We start from the raw sequence: 14,418 nt of genomic DNA, 5'->3' as shown, positions 1-14,418 counted from the left end.
TATATATATATATATATATATTCTGCAGATGCAGGCGACTGAAATGAGGGTAGCTGGACTCACCCTAAGAGATAGGGTGAGGAGCTCAGTCATCCGGGAGGGGAGTCACTTGAGGTGGCTCGGGCATCTAGTTCGGATGCCTCCCGGACACCTCCCTGGCATGGTGTTCTGGGCATGCCCAGCCGGGAGTCTGCCCCGGGGCAGACCTTGGACACGCTGGAGGGATTATGTCTCAATGTCTCACAGCTGGCCTGGGAAAGCTTTGGTGTTTTCCTGGTGGAGCTGGAGGAGGTAGCCGGGGGCCGGGAAGGCTGGGCTTCCCTACTGAGACTGCTGGATCCACGACCCAGTGAGTTTTAGCTGATATGCTAATAATAAATAAAGAAAAATAGTAACAGAAAAATATGCCTCCTGACTGTACTGTTTTAAATAATGGCTTATAGTTTCGAAATTTATATTGTTTTACATAAAATTATATATTTAATTATTGTTGTAGTTGCACATCGAATCATTTCCCTCAAAGATTTCCCCTACTCATTAAAACGTATTTCTATCTGTGATTAAATGTGATTAATTCTGAGTCAACTATTGACAAAAATGCACTTATTCATGATCAAATATTTGAATCGATTGACAGCCTTAGTATATACAGTACATATACCTTATTTATTTAGTTTATTTTTGTCATTGTACTGCTGCACTGCATTTTGCATCCTGAAGGAGGCAACTATTTAGCATACCTCTCAGCATGTAACACATCCCTCTATAATAAACTGCCATCACTGAATATAATCCAAAGTCAGCATTATAATTGTGATACATATGCAAATCACATGTCAAATGATGCACCTCTTGGAGGGCGGCATGCGAAACAGAAGCTTAGCGATGTTATCGTATAAACACCATGAACTCACCCTTTAGTGTCAGTCTACACTTTTGGGGTGCTGCCAGTGTGCCGTCAATTTGCTCGATGTCACGCGCCAGCACAGTAGCCGCTGTCAACACCGCCGATTTCTCTGCAGAACCGTAAATGAAAGCGGATGGCAAAGCGGGACCAAAAAGTGAAAAATATAACTCCTCCATTTTGGCCTCGGGAGATGCGGGAAAGAAGTTGTCCGACAGAAGTGCAAGTCAGTTGAGTACTATTGTGGCACCTGTTGCTATCGCCTCTGAAAACACTCTTGATGGACACTTCAGAGGGACTCCACCGCATCCTGACTCCAAAAGGACTAACAGCAGCTAAGAAACCCCTGCTGCTCATCCCCTCATGCGCTGATGTGTGTCAGCGCCTTCATCTCCCCCCCCTAAAAACACACACACCTTCCTCTTGGTCATCTGCTGTGCTCTCCCGCCTCCTTGCTCCTCTTCCTGCCTTGTCTGATACGCAAGCATTGTGCGGAATGTGATAAAAAAGAGGCAGATGTGTGGCGAAGTCGCCTGCTGTCAGCTGTGCCCATTAGGGCGAGACATGCTAGGGGATAACATCAACTGTGTGACATAACAGCCATGATAATGCAAGGCATTAGCAACATGACATGGTGGCTATGTGAGGCAGTGACCCATCTGTCCATCCATTGCACAATAATGCTTTCTGTTCTTTATGGACTTAGCTCTGAAAAGGAACAGACTTTCCCTTTTTGTGCCCATGCACATTAGGTACACCTGCACAGCCAGTTCTTTTTTCCAGCCTTAATTATGCCCCACACTCTAATTAAAAACATTTTAAAGTATAAAAAGTATGAGCACTCAACACTAATGAATGATAATGTAAGATGATTGGTGATTTTTCACTTTGCCTCATGTAACTATGGTGCGTTCACGGACAGCTGAATGATGTGCCACATCTCAGCACTTACCAAAAATGTTATCAGTGAAGCACAAAGTCCAAACTGCCGCCCAGGGGCCATTTACAGCCTATGGATGTTTTTTTTTGTTTTTTTTTTAATTGGCCCTCGGCACATTCTATAAAACATGCTTAAACAAGAAAATTCATTCATTCATTCATTTTCTAAACCTCCCAAAGAACTTGGATGACCTCATCGCCTTAGCAGAGATGATGGTTTTGTTTTTGTCTATATTGACAACATCCTTTTTTTTTTCTTTTGATTTTTCTGCATGCGGTTCTCTGCGGGAAAAATCTGTTTGGACTCCCCTGCCCTCCAATGACAATGGAGTCAATGGAGTTTTAACACCTCTTCTTTTGACATGAGTTAAGTCTCTGCATTATTTCACTGCTCATTCAATAGAGCAAGTCAACTGTGCACAGCTGTGTGTGACCGATGATGTGGAGCGGCACCATGCAGGGACAAATGCCCGAACCACAGGTGTGACGTTAATGAGCTGGAGCACAGACGGAGTCAAAATTCCCATCACCGGCTTGGCCTGGCCAGAATAAAGAAGAAGCATATGGCTGCCTTTAATCACGTGCCGGCGCTATATTGAAGACATGATGAAGATGCAAAGTGGAGCGTCAAGGAGCCTGGAGCCTTCCTTGCAGAGTGGATTAAAAAGGTGGAGAGAAGAGTGACAGCGTGTGTGGGTTGGCTGTCAGACGAAGTGAAAGCACAGGCGCAAACACTCCAGTCCTTAAACGCGTCTTCTACCAAGCAGCCAGTAAAAGGTTCTCTTTTCAAACTATTTGAGGTCCCGGCGGTACCACAATAGCCTATTGAAAGTAAATAGTTTTATTCAAATGTACAAAAACCATGACATCAATTAATTCATTGTTTTGTTTATTTTCCAATTAGTTCGGGTGGTTCAAAGTGCGGCCTGTGAGCCATTTGGTGTCTACGGCTGTTGACTTACTAAGAATTAAGCCAAAATTGCCTAACAACAAAAACTTGTGATTTTATGAGAGTGAACTTTAAACTCGTAAAAATTATAGTAGAAATATAGTATAGTAAATATAGTATAAATATTAAAGATTTTTAAAAGAAATTTGGTAATATGTTTTATACGGCATTATAATGCCTTATGAATGCACTCACAATGCATTATGCAATCATACAATTATACAATAGACCTTCATAGAAAGTGTGAATGGAGCTGCAAGTCTGCATCCCACCCTGGACACGCCCACATTTTACCATGAATGGTCAATGCTAAGTACCGCGTGAATGTTGCGGCCATATTTAATGAGCCTTGGTTGCATTTCGCTCGGTTCTTCTGAATCATGGCTGCTGAGAAGCAGACAACGAAAAAGCGTAAAGTCCATATCTTGGTTCCGCTAGCACCTTTCGATATGGCTTGTCCTCGTGAACGCCAAATATCCTTAACTGCACCTTTGCATTAGTCACTTAAAAGTTGTGTTACGTTTCTAAATGGCTGGCAAAAAAAAGAAGAAAAACACACTTATCTCCCAGTCACTCTCCACAGCTAATTAGGAAGCGCTCAAGGCAGCGCTTAAGTCGCTTGTGCTACAAATGAGTTCTTAGGTTTCCCTTGGAGAATGGGGGGGGGGCGAAGGGGGTGGTATTGGGCAGAATAAAAATAAACATATGACAAGTGCAGCATGATAATGTGCACACCAATGATGCTGGGGGTGGAGGGTGGGGGGGCTCCCCGAGTACAACAGTTCAGCTCCTACTTCAAAGCAAGAAACTGAAGTCTTCCTCACAGTGCGTGTTTGTGTGTGTGTGTGTGTGTGTGTGTGTGTGTGCACATTGACGTTGACTTCCCCCGTGAGGTTTAAGCTCAGTCTTTCTTCCTCCCAAAGCTGGCATGGCTGCATGACTGCGAGCAGATTGAGAAACAGTATCTTTGGCAGCACAGCCATTCTGTCATGCAAACTGTCTGATCTCAAGGAGCCGTAGAAGAAGCGTGCTTGCTCATTTTGACCACACGAGAACGATGGAAGAAGTACCGTCGAAAGTAACTTAATGGGCCGAGTCTCTGAGTGGATTATTAATATGACCAAGAGTGGTTGAGGGGAAGGGAGACTGGAAATGTTGTCGCTCAAGCGGGTGCTAAGCTCTCTGGATGCGGGTGTAATCTACTCTTGGTTCTAGTTGTAGGCTCCAGAGCAAAGGTGGGGGGAAAAACAGGCCAAGCCAATGAAAAATATACCATAATTGATGGATGATAAGCCGGAAGTTTTTTCTCACACTTTGATGATGACTGAACTACAGTTCCCTTGATGCTTAGTGCCAAATACATGATGGTACGTCAGCCACAGCGCTCAGCAACATTCATTCATTCATTTTCTACCGCTTTTTCCTCACAAGGGTCGCGGGGGTGTTGGAGCCTATCCCAGCTGTCTTTGGGTGAGAGGCGGGGTACACCCTGGACTGGTGGCCAGCCAATCACAGGGCACATATAGACAAACAACCATTCACACTCACATTCATACCTATGGACAATTTGGAGTCACCAATTAACCTAGCATGTTTTTGGAATGTGGGAGGAAACCGGAGTACCCGGAGAAAACCCACATTCATACCTATGGACAATTGGGAGACAATTTGGAGACAAGGGTTCAATTCCACCCTCGGCTATCTCTGTGTGGAGTTTGCATATTCTCCCTGTGCATGCGTGGGTTTTCGCCGAGTACTCCGGTTTCCTCCCCCATTCCAAAAACATTCTAAGTTAATTAATTGATTAATTTGTCCAAAAACATGCTAAGTTAATTAATTGATTAATTGCAGACTCCAAATTGTCCATAGGTATGAATGTGAGTGTGAATGGTTGTTTGTCTATATGTGCCCTGTGATTGGCTGGCGACCAGTCCAGGGTGTACCCCGCCTCTCACCCGAAGACAGCTGGGATAGGCTCCAGCACCCCCGCAACCCTCGTGAGGATAAGTGGTAGAAAATGAATGAATGAATGAATGAATGAAGTAATGTCAGCCACACATCCATCATGGAGCTTCAATCTGCAGATGATAATGCCATAGCTGCCCATGCCGCTGCAGAGGACCTCCTTTGTCAAAACATACAGGATCCTGGGCCTAAAGTTAAAAATTCAAAAGAACCAGGTCCTCTATCAAGCACCATCTAAACAGACAACACCCCCCTGGAAAAACCTGGACCACTTTGCCACCAAAGTCACCAATGGAGACATCACCTGAGCCGGCTTTCCTCTTGCCTGTGGTGTTATCGGTCTTTACTTCACTGTTGCCAACTCCTCAGTAAGAAAAGTAGCTACTGGCTAGATCATCCCACTATGTCAGTAATTAACCCTTTCATCACTTACTTATCACTTAAAGTGATGATAATTCACTTTGGCAGAGTAGATTTGGGAAATAAGTACAACTGATGTGAAACACAGAGGGGGTAGAATTAAATAAGCCTTGCTTCTTCCTACTCCTTTTCGGACGGCCAGAACTGTGAAATGTACTACGTAATGTATTCCAATGTAATATGTATGCATGTTCACAATAAACGGAACCATTATCATCCATCCAAGTCAGCAGTATGACAAAAATGTATTTCATTTTGTTATTATTTTCTAACTTTTTTTGGTGTCATGAGAGGGCCTACTATGATTTAAAACTTTTAGCGGTACTTTTAGTAGTATATGGCATATTATTAGAGATGTCTGATCATTACCGGGCCAATATCAGCATAAAAATTAGATTAGATTAGATTAGATTAGATTAGATTAGATTAGATTAGATTGGATTAGATTAGAACCAGAAGTGCAATTTTATAAGTACCTTAGTAGTAAGTAAATGTAGAAAAAAATGGACAGATCTATGTAAAAAACTATAACAGGGTATGACTATAATACAGTGAGGATATGTACAGGGAGAAAAATGCGATATCTGTTGATATTGGTATCTGATTTTTTTATGCTGTACACCATAGACGAAATGTCATGTTACACATATCGTATCGGCTGATATCGGTGTCGGAAATTGAGGGTTGGACAATATCAGCATATTGTTTTCTGCAGAAAAAGCCAATATGGAACATCCTTATTTATTACATTGATATAGTATTTCTATTCCCATTGTTTAGTATCGAAAAGCGACTGTGGGTCACCCAGATTGTGTCCAAGCTGTTTACACGCATGCACGGTGAAAAACATACATGACATGAAATATGCCAGCTGTTCCATTAAAAAAAAAAAACACACATGGATATTGAATAGCAGCAGAAGCTAGGAGAATTCACCAAAAAGAAGCAGAGGAGGAGGAAGGATGAAAGGAGCACTCCTCTGGTGTCTGTTAGCGGTTTCTCTGGTTTTCTGGTTTTCTTTGGCCCGGGGCGACAGAGGAGAAGAAGAGGCAGATGAAGATCAGAGAGAGCGGCAGCGTGCTGGGATTCATCTTCATCAACAGACGCACGTTTTTACAAGAAAAAGCCATTTCCTTTGGCGTGGGGGGCGGGTGGGCGTGGGGCGTGGAGTGTAGGGGTTGGGGGGGTAGACTTTCTCTCTTCTCGTCTCCAAAGCAGTACAGCTCAGGATGATATTCAGGAAATCATTTTTTCATAAAAAAGCCATCAAGACTTCAAATGAAAACTGTCATTGTTCTGAATGAGTCACGTGACACGCTGCAGCGACGGACCCAGTGGGGTTCCGTTCAACAATGCAGTCAAGCAGAGACCCATATCACACACACACACACACACACACACACACACACACACACACACACACACACACACACACACACACACATATCAAGATCTCCGGGGCTTCATGCACACATGAGAGACTCTTCTGCCCCGTAGTGACGCGGACTGACCGGGGTCTTGGCGGTGTTTATTCCCGCCAACATTTGCAAAGCATCACAATGGAGACACATTTGTGATGCAATGAGGTGTACTGCAACGATCCTCATGCAAGTGTTTGCACACAAACACAATTAATTCCTCTGACGAATGACACATTATTATTATTAATAATATTATTATTATTATCATCATCACAATCTGTCACTTACCCTTTTCCAAACTGAGATTTCTGCAAACTTCAAGTTCTGCCATTGATGACTCTCACGTAGGTTTCCCTCCATGCGCTTTTCAACCTGAACGTATCAGCAAAAACACGCACGACTCCATTGCCACTGATGAAGAATCACGTCCTGAAGGGATGACTTTTTCCTCCCTAAAAAATAAGGAAGCCAGCTCCCGGTGGGCACCTGCCTCGTCAGTGCGGAGCGGTTATTGGTCTCACATCCCACAGCCAGCGCGCGCACATCCCCTCCTCTCAAGTAGCGTAAGCCGATTTATCACACGCTCGGCTCTGTGGACCCGCCGACTGTGCGTGTGTGCGTGCGCGTTAATAAGCAAGTCCAGAGGTTGCTACCACAAGTGTGCTATACCACATGGCGGCAAAACATCTGCACTTGGTCCATTAGAGGAGTGGGGTGCGGATCAGGTTTGGATCACATTGTGTATGAACGCCACTGCACCAAAGTAGTGAGCCACTTCCTGTTGTGCGTCTCCTCTTTTTTGGACACACGCACCTGGAAAGCTTGCATGCATGCGCGTGTGCGTGCGCGTGTGCAATAAGCGAGACATTACTCTGATGAAAGTTTCTCCATTTGGGAGCCGTCTACATTAGTTCACTGGCTCACATTAAAGCCATTTCATTTCGGATTGCACGCGCACGCGCGCGCACACACACATGTGGATGTGGATGTGGGTTCCTACATTGTGTAAACCTCACTCCCTGGCCTGCACCGTTACATTGTAAACCAGCTATACATGCCTGTTGTTTCATCATCATGATGCTCAAATGGTCAATGGGTCGACTATGTCCCACCGCTTGATGGCGGACATGTTTTTAAGCAATCTGGCTTTTGCAGAGCAAAGAGAGCTGTTTGACAAATTTCAAATCAATACCACTTATGTGGTCAAACAAGGGTTTCATTGTTAGGGTGTACAAATGTTTCTCCACCGAAAAGTCACACACTGAAAAATTAAATTATGAGGGGGACATGTTATAAAACCAATGCAACATGCCGAGAAGGTCTGACTCAAACCGAAACAGACACCAACGTCAATCCAGTCACTGTTCCAGAAATCCATGCTGAGACAAAGACATGATTATTGATGGAACTATTCCCAAAGACACGTTGGAGCAGCGAGAACAACCACCACCTTCTTGTTTTGCCATGAGTTACTTCTTAAATTCAATAGTGTTCCTCACTGATCCAAAATGGAGTCCAAAGGAAGTTGTAAGTAGGGCTGCAACCATTATTCGAATGATTCGAGTACCTCGATTACTAAAAAAATATTATATTGTTATATTATGCACGAGAAGATTGCAGAAGCTAGAGAAAGCAACAAGGCAATTAAAGAGAAGTAAAATAAAAAAAAGACAGAAAATGTTGACCACCATGACGTGACTCCATTGTATCAACCACAACAGCAGCCCCCTCGTGATTCGCCATAACAGCGGTGCTGCAACAATAAATTCCCTGCGTGAAAGCAACCACTGACGGCTGATGGCGGCTGACGGACAAAACAACTCTCCAGTAAGACGCACTCACCTTTCACAATTGCTACCCGTCATATTTCAAGGCGTTATGTTGTGTAGAAAAAGTTATTGTTTCATGGCACCATGAACTCCATTGCGGAAATTTCATTTTTTTCATTTTCTTGTTTGTTAATTTATTATTGCATGACTGAGTGATTAGGTTTTTGTTGTGTTACCGTCATTTAGGCTGTTATTGTTCAATATTGTTAATGTTCAATGCTATTGATCTTTCTTGCCGTATTAAACTGAAGTGTTATTACTGAAAACTTTTTGACAATATGAAATATCGATCCAGTTTTCTGTCTCTCATTTGAAGTATAATTTCACTTTGACACACATTTTGCTATATACTGTATTCATTCATTCATTCATTTTCTACCGCTTTTATTTATCAAAAATGTCAAGATGTATAAATTCGTCTGAGAATGAGCGGTTGAGTTGAAAAAAACAAAGCTGTAAATATGTTTTTGGTAGCGAATGAGTTAGTAACATGAAAAGACGGGTGCCATATTGTAGGCTAACACGAAAGGGTATGCAAACCGAGGCAAAAAAACAAAAACTACGTACGCTAACAGAGGTTCCACTGCATATAGAAGACAAAGTATCATTTCATTAATATTTCATTTTATTATTTTCTTTGTGCCATTTTGTTTTGTGTTTTTTTTTTTGGACAACACCATCGCCACGTGTCGTATTTGAGATAGGAATAATAACACGGGCACAGAAGGGATGGATACATGTGCAGTTCAGGAGAATACGATTTTTTTGTTATCAGTGGCAGAAGGCACCAAATCGATGAGCACAGTCTGGAAGAAGATTTTTTTTTAATTTTTTTAAGAAGTTTTTTTCAAGTCTGAACACAAGCGTCACCCTCAGTTCCCTCTCTGTGTGCGTGTGCAACAATGGCTTTCCACTAATTGACCAATTTGATTGAGGCCTGAACCTCTCACCCTGCACACTTCATCACCACGTTTATGTGCCACATTTGTCATTCACTCAAGGCTCCCCTGAAGAACAAGCCCAAGAAAAAAAAAAGAGGTAAGATAAACAGAGCCGCAGCAGATAAAAAGACAGATAGAGGTCAAAGTTAACCAGGAGTGATGATTGGTGCGAGCGCAGCAACATGTCCTTTCTGTAAAGCAATTGTCTCACTTGCTCTTCACAAAGAAAAAAAACCCACACAAGGCTACCATTAGTGTAATGATTGCTTCCTTTGTGTGCAGCAGTCGCTAATCGCATCACAGATCCGTCATGGGATTGTCTCTGGAGAGCTGTCACTTGACAGAGACACCGCCCAATTTAACAAAGAAATAACAATGAAAGTCATGCTGACTATTACCAGGCTATTATTACCTGTCTGAATTGCTATGAAAGCACAGATGTTCAGGCATGGTGGAGAGGAGGCTCCCTCTACTGGCCGTTGCCATGACGTGCACCTTCTCACTGGATGCTTCTGACAAATTGGGAGGAGACCTGAGCTACATGGATATTTTTAGAATTTGCCCGAGGGCCAGTAAAAATAAAATAAAATAAAATAAAATAAAATAAAATAAAATAAAATAAAATAAAATAAAATAAAATAAAATGAAATGAAATGAAATGAAATGAAATGAAATGAAATGAAATGAAATGAAATGAAATGAAATGAAATGAAATGAAATGAAATGAAATGAAATGAAATAAAATAAAATAAAATAAAATAAAATAAAATGCCAGGCCGCAGTTTGGACACCCCTGCCCTGGTAGCTTCAATACAAAATGTCCGACAATAATAACAATAATAATGGCAATACAGTAAAGTACCCGTCATGTTTTCACTGCAAGATAAAGTATCTCACACCCCTAACATTTCATTTTGGGCTGTCAAAAGAAGGTGTTGACATCAATGCAAGCCCACATCTCTGTTAGTGCTGGCTTCTATCCAGCGAGATGCGTTCACGGACACTCCGACCTCCAAACATCAACACAAACAGTTGATGTATATATATACCAATACCATATCAAATATGAGTGTAGACATGCTTTAGGATAGTCAGTGTAAAGCTTGTGTAATGAGAGACAACACACAGGGCCGCCTGCATCGTCTTTTTTTACCTTGAAAAAGCCGGTTGTCTGTCAGAAAGTGGCGGCGGTACTGCGGCTCCCCCTTCCTGTTCACCCCCCTGCCGCTCATGATGAGAGGAGGAAGCGGAACAACAACTGGGGTGACCTCTGAAAAAGAATGAATAATGGTTAGTGTGTGGAAATAAAACATCTTGGGTTCCAATTGTTCTTGTGATGGCACATGAAGGACAGACAAAACATCCTCCCGAATGTGCACGTTTCACTCTCACTCACCACATCTTGTCTAGTCATTTATTAATAATAATAATAAATCATTTAGTCACTACTCTCAGATTACTGCTGATTTTCCACCACTTTCCTTCCTCCTGATAGCCTTTCATTCCTTTTTACTGCCTATAAGGACTTGACGTGCACACCTGTGGGCTGTCTGTCCCGCTGTCATCTACTGCTTCCGCCACACACACACACACACACACACACACCTAAAAAAGGCGCCTGGAGCCGGCTGACCTGAAATGTCTGCTCTGAGGTCACAGATCAAGTGCTTTTCTTTGACCACTTCATGACCTCAGCAGAAACCTGGAAGGAGTTGTCTGTGTGTGTGTGAGAGTGAGTGAGTGAGTGAGTATCTACACACACACGCACACACACTCACACACACACACACACACAGTATCATGCAGTTCAAATTTTTTGACAAAATTGACAGAAAAAAATACATTCAGCAGGAAAGATTAAGTGTTTTTTCCCTTTTTATTTTATAATTTTTAGTAATAACATAAATATATGAAACATTCAAAGAAATAAAATAATGAAAAAAGTGGAGGTAAAAACGTAAAGCATCTTCAAAAAATGCACCAACAAAGGAAGAAGCACCTGAACTACATACAACAATTACCAAAAAAGTGCCCAGACCAGCACAGGAAATATTACAAAATAAGAGCACAAAACAAGAAAATAATAAATCAAACCGTCACACAGGCAACAACCCAGATTGTGACATTCTGCCAACATGGCCTGATGGTATTTTATATTTACATTGTCAGCACTTAACTGCGTGACTGACATAAATGAACATTTAAGGATACTTTTATCTTCCTTGAAAACTGTTCCCAAAGACACGATGTGGCAGCAAGACACCACACGGACACCACTTTCCTCTTTTAGCTTGTTCCTTTTATCAAAATGCTGGCAATTACAACCTACTTTGTATTCTTTTGTGGGGTTATTGAGGTGAGAAACGCTATTGAATTTAAGAAACAACTCATGGCAAAACAAGAAGGTGGTGGTGGTTGATTCCGCTGCCACATCAGGTCTTTGGGAACACACATCAGGAATCTCATCTTCAGTGAAAGTAAAAGTAACCTTAAATGTTCCTTTATTCCTTTCAATCATCATTATCATTTTCAGCATTCCGTTTTGGTTAAAGTCAGTCCTTTCGGAACAGCTGAATGATGCTAACCAAGGTTACGCTGAAGTCATACGCCGCATGAGGCTCAGGGGTGAGAAAAGAATGTAAACGGTCAGGCCCGAGTGGACTTACCAGAGCACTTTGACCTGATAAGGAGAAGCGGGGTTACTGATGGGTCAAGGGTTGTGTTACACGGAGGTAAGACGGACTAGTTCAGCTTGCAGTCATCGAATCAAAAAAGATAAGTATTTTTCATATTTGAATGTCATTGCATGAGGAGAGAAATGAGTCAATAATGTCATTTATGTGTGTGGTGGTGGTCTCCTCTGAGTTTACAAGGTAAATGGCGGGTGTGTAAGGTCATGACTCAAACTCCTCAAAAAAAACTCAAAATTTCACTCCTGTTGCATCTCCGGACATGGGAGGAGCCTAAGTGAGTCTTAATCAAGTCACAAGGAAGTGGCGGGAGAGAGTCAGGCTAATGTTTGATTATCTTGTACAAAGTCTCACCCTCTCATCAGTTAGGGCACAACGTTTATTTCAAGTTTATCATGTTTACACATCATAAAGCCAAACAAAGCTTGAAGAGCAATGGCTGACCTCTGGCAATTTGTGTCATATTTGTTTGTCCGACTACATTGTTGGGAGTATCAGGATCCGCAATCATCAGCGAGCGCTCTGACAAGAACAGTGAAGTAACACAAAAGGCCATAGATGTTTTGTGTGTGTGTGTGTGTGTGATGCTATTTGACTGGTTTACTTGTCAGTTAGCAGGCCATTTCCTGGCTCATAGGTATTGTAATTAGGACAGGACTGATGCGTTTGCATTCGGAGGGGGGTAAACATGGCTCTGTTGTGAGTTCATCTACTTTTACTCAAGTCAGGGTCACGTGATGGCAGTAACATCTTCAGCACCCAGAGTGAAATGATATTTCTAGCAAACGTGCTGACTTGTGTCCACATGGGTCATATTCACGTAGGTCACGTCTCATCGCTCATACCGCCCCAACCTGCTCACCCCACTTCCTTAACTATTCATGAGGGATCAGAGCGCCCACAGCGGGTCGTGTTTCCCTTCCTACAACTCTACACCAGCTAACTGATACACTGCTCACAATTGTTCAGTCACATAACAACAAGGGAGTCGCTTTACGGTGGAAGCATTCCATCGCATAACGTCTCCACAGTGCATGAGTGCTGCATGGGGGGGGGGGTCCATGGGTCGTTATTGTGGCATTTCACTCCAAAACAGTGACTGTATGGGTTTCCATTGAAGCCTCGCCTGGTTACTAACTTAACTGGCCTTCTGTCTCTTGAAATCACACGCCGTCCGACTACAGACAGACACTCCAATCAAATTTGAAAAAATCCCCAAGGACTCTTCTCTCTTGGCCGGAGGAGTGCTAACCCCCCCTCCAATCACTTCTTCTGTGGGACAGCTACCGGCTACCAGCCGAGTGCAATAAAGGCCTTTGTTATGCTGCTCTTCTGCACCGCATCCTTGCTATAAGGCACAAAGGCAAGAAGCACCAGCATGGGAAAGGTGGACTGCAGGGGGGGTCTGCACATCGTCCACATAGGATGCAACACTGACACTTTATACACCTCAGCATCGTGTGTCAGACACGGTCTAGTTGGAAAAGTATATTATTGTCTTAGTCTATAGTCTGTTATAGTGTTAGAATCCTCATCGCTATATTTGAATAATTTCACTTCACTGCAATATGATAACTTTTCCTCAATCTAATTTTGGAAAAAATAATGTATTTCTCATAATATGTTCTATGCTACCAAAATGATATTATTTTTCCTTATTATATTACGATTTTATTCCTGCATTTTTTTGTCCTTTGTCTTTCCCTTTTTAATCACTTTTTTGCTGTAATGTTATTATTGATTTAATATATTTTTTTTACTATTAAGACAACATATTCTTTTGATATGTTGTCGTTATTCTCATAAAATGACTCCTGCATTTATGCGGGTTTGTTGAACTTTTTGAATGTGCAGCACGCCACAAAGAGCAAATGGGGAGAAGAAGATGACAGTTGATAGGGAAGTGATACACCGCCATAAGCAGAAAGATGATTGACAGCACTGGGACAACAAGCGATGGAGAGAAAGACAACATCTAATGAAGCAACATTCAGCGTCTTAACTTACTTACTTTGAGTTCTTTTGAGGTCTCGGACGCTGACAAAAGTCCTCCCTTCCTCAGGTAACGAGCATCCATCCGTTATCCGAGGCACAGATACACTGCATGGAAGTCACCGGTGATTTGGTGAAGTCACGTGAAAGTGTACCAGCAAGACCCTCGCTGGTTTGTGGGCGAAGTGGCACCCACCACGTCGTCAAGCACGGTGCCTTATTCAAACACCGCTCCTGGTGGGGGACCGCGGGGACATGCAAACCACGGACAGGACTCCCAGCGGACGGGGGCCGTGAGGTCTTGCGTCCTTGCGATCTTTCGGGACAAAAGCACGCCAACAAGATTCTCTGTTCATCCATTAATAAAG

The 14,418-nt window shown here is 42.6% G+C and overlaps 1 protein-coding gene across 7 annotated transcripts in view; it reads right to left on the bottom strand.

Moving 5' to 3' along the window:
- The window catches only part of plch1 (phospholipase C, eta 1), a 53,675-nt gene extending 46,333 nt beyond the window's left edge, over positions 1-7,342 (bottom strand). For 2 of the 7 annotated variants that reach the window (XM_058079506.1, XM_058079507.1), the window contains exon 1: positions 915-1,277. In XM_058079506.1, the coding sequence (XP_057935489.1) occupies positions 915-1,083 (169 nt within the window). In that variant the 5' untranslated portion in view covers positions 1,084-1,277. Of the gene's footprint in view, positions 1-914; positions 1,281-1,320; positions 1,487-6,113; positions 6,256-6,886 lie in introns of those variants that run through there. The other 5 variants (XM_058079508.1, XM_058079510.1, XM_058079509.1 and 2 more) reach the window with 5 other exon arrangements.
- Between the last annotated feature and the right edge of the window lie 7,076 nt (positions 7,343-14,418).

This window comes from Doryrhamphus excisus, chromosome 8, assembly GCF_030265055.1.
Source record: "Doryrhamphus excisus isolate RoL2022-K1 chromosome 8, RoL_Dexc_1.0, whole genome shotgun sequence".
NCBI classification, from domain to species: domain Eukaryota; kingdom Metazoa; phylum Chordata; class Actinopteri; order Syngnathiformes; family Syngnathidae; genus Doryrhamphus; species Doryrhamphus excisus.
The sequence above is the reverse complement of the archived record's forward strand: the minus strand, read 5'-3'. Positions and strand labels throughout refer to the sequence as shown.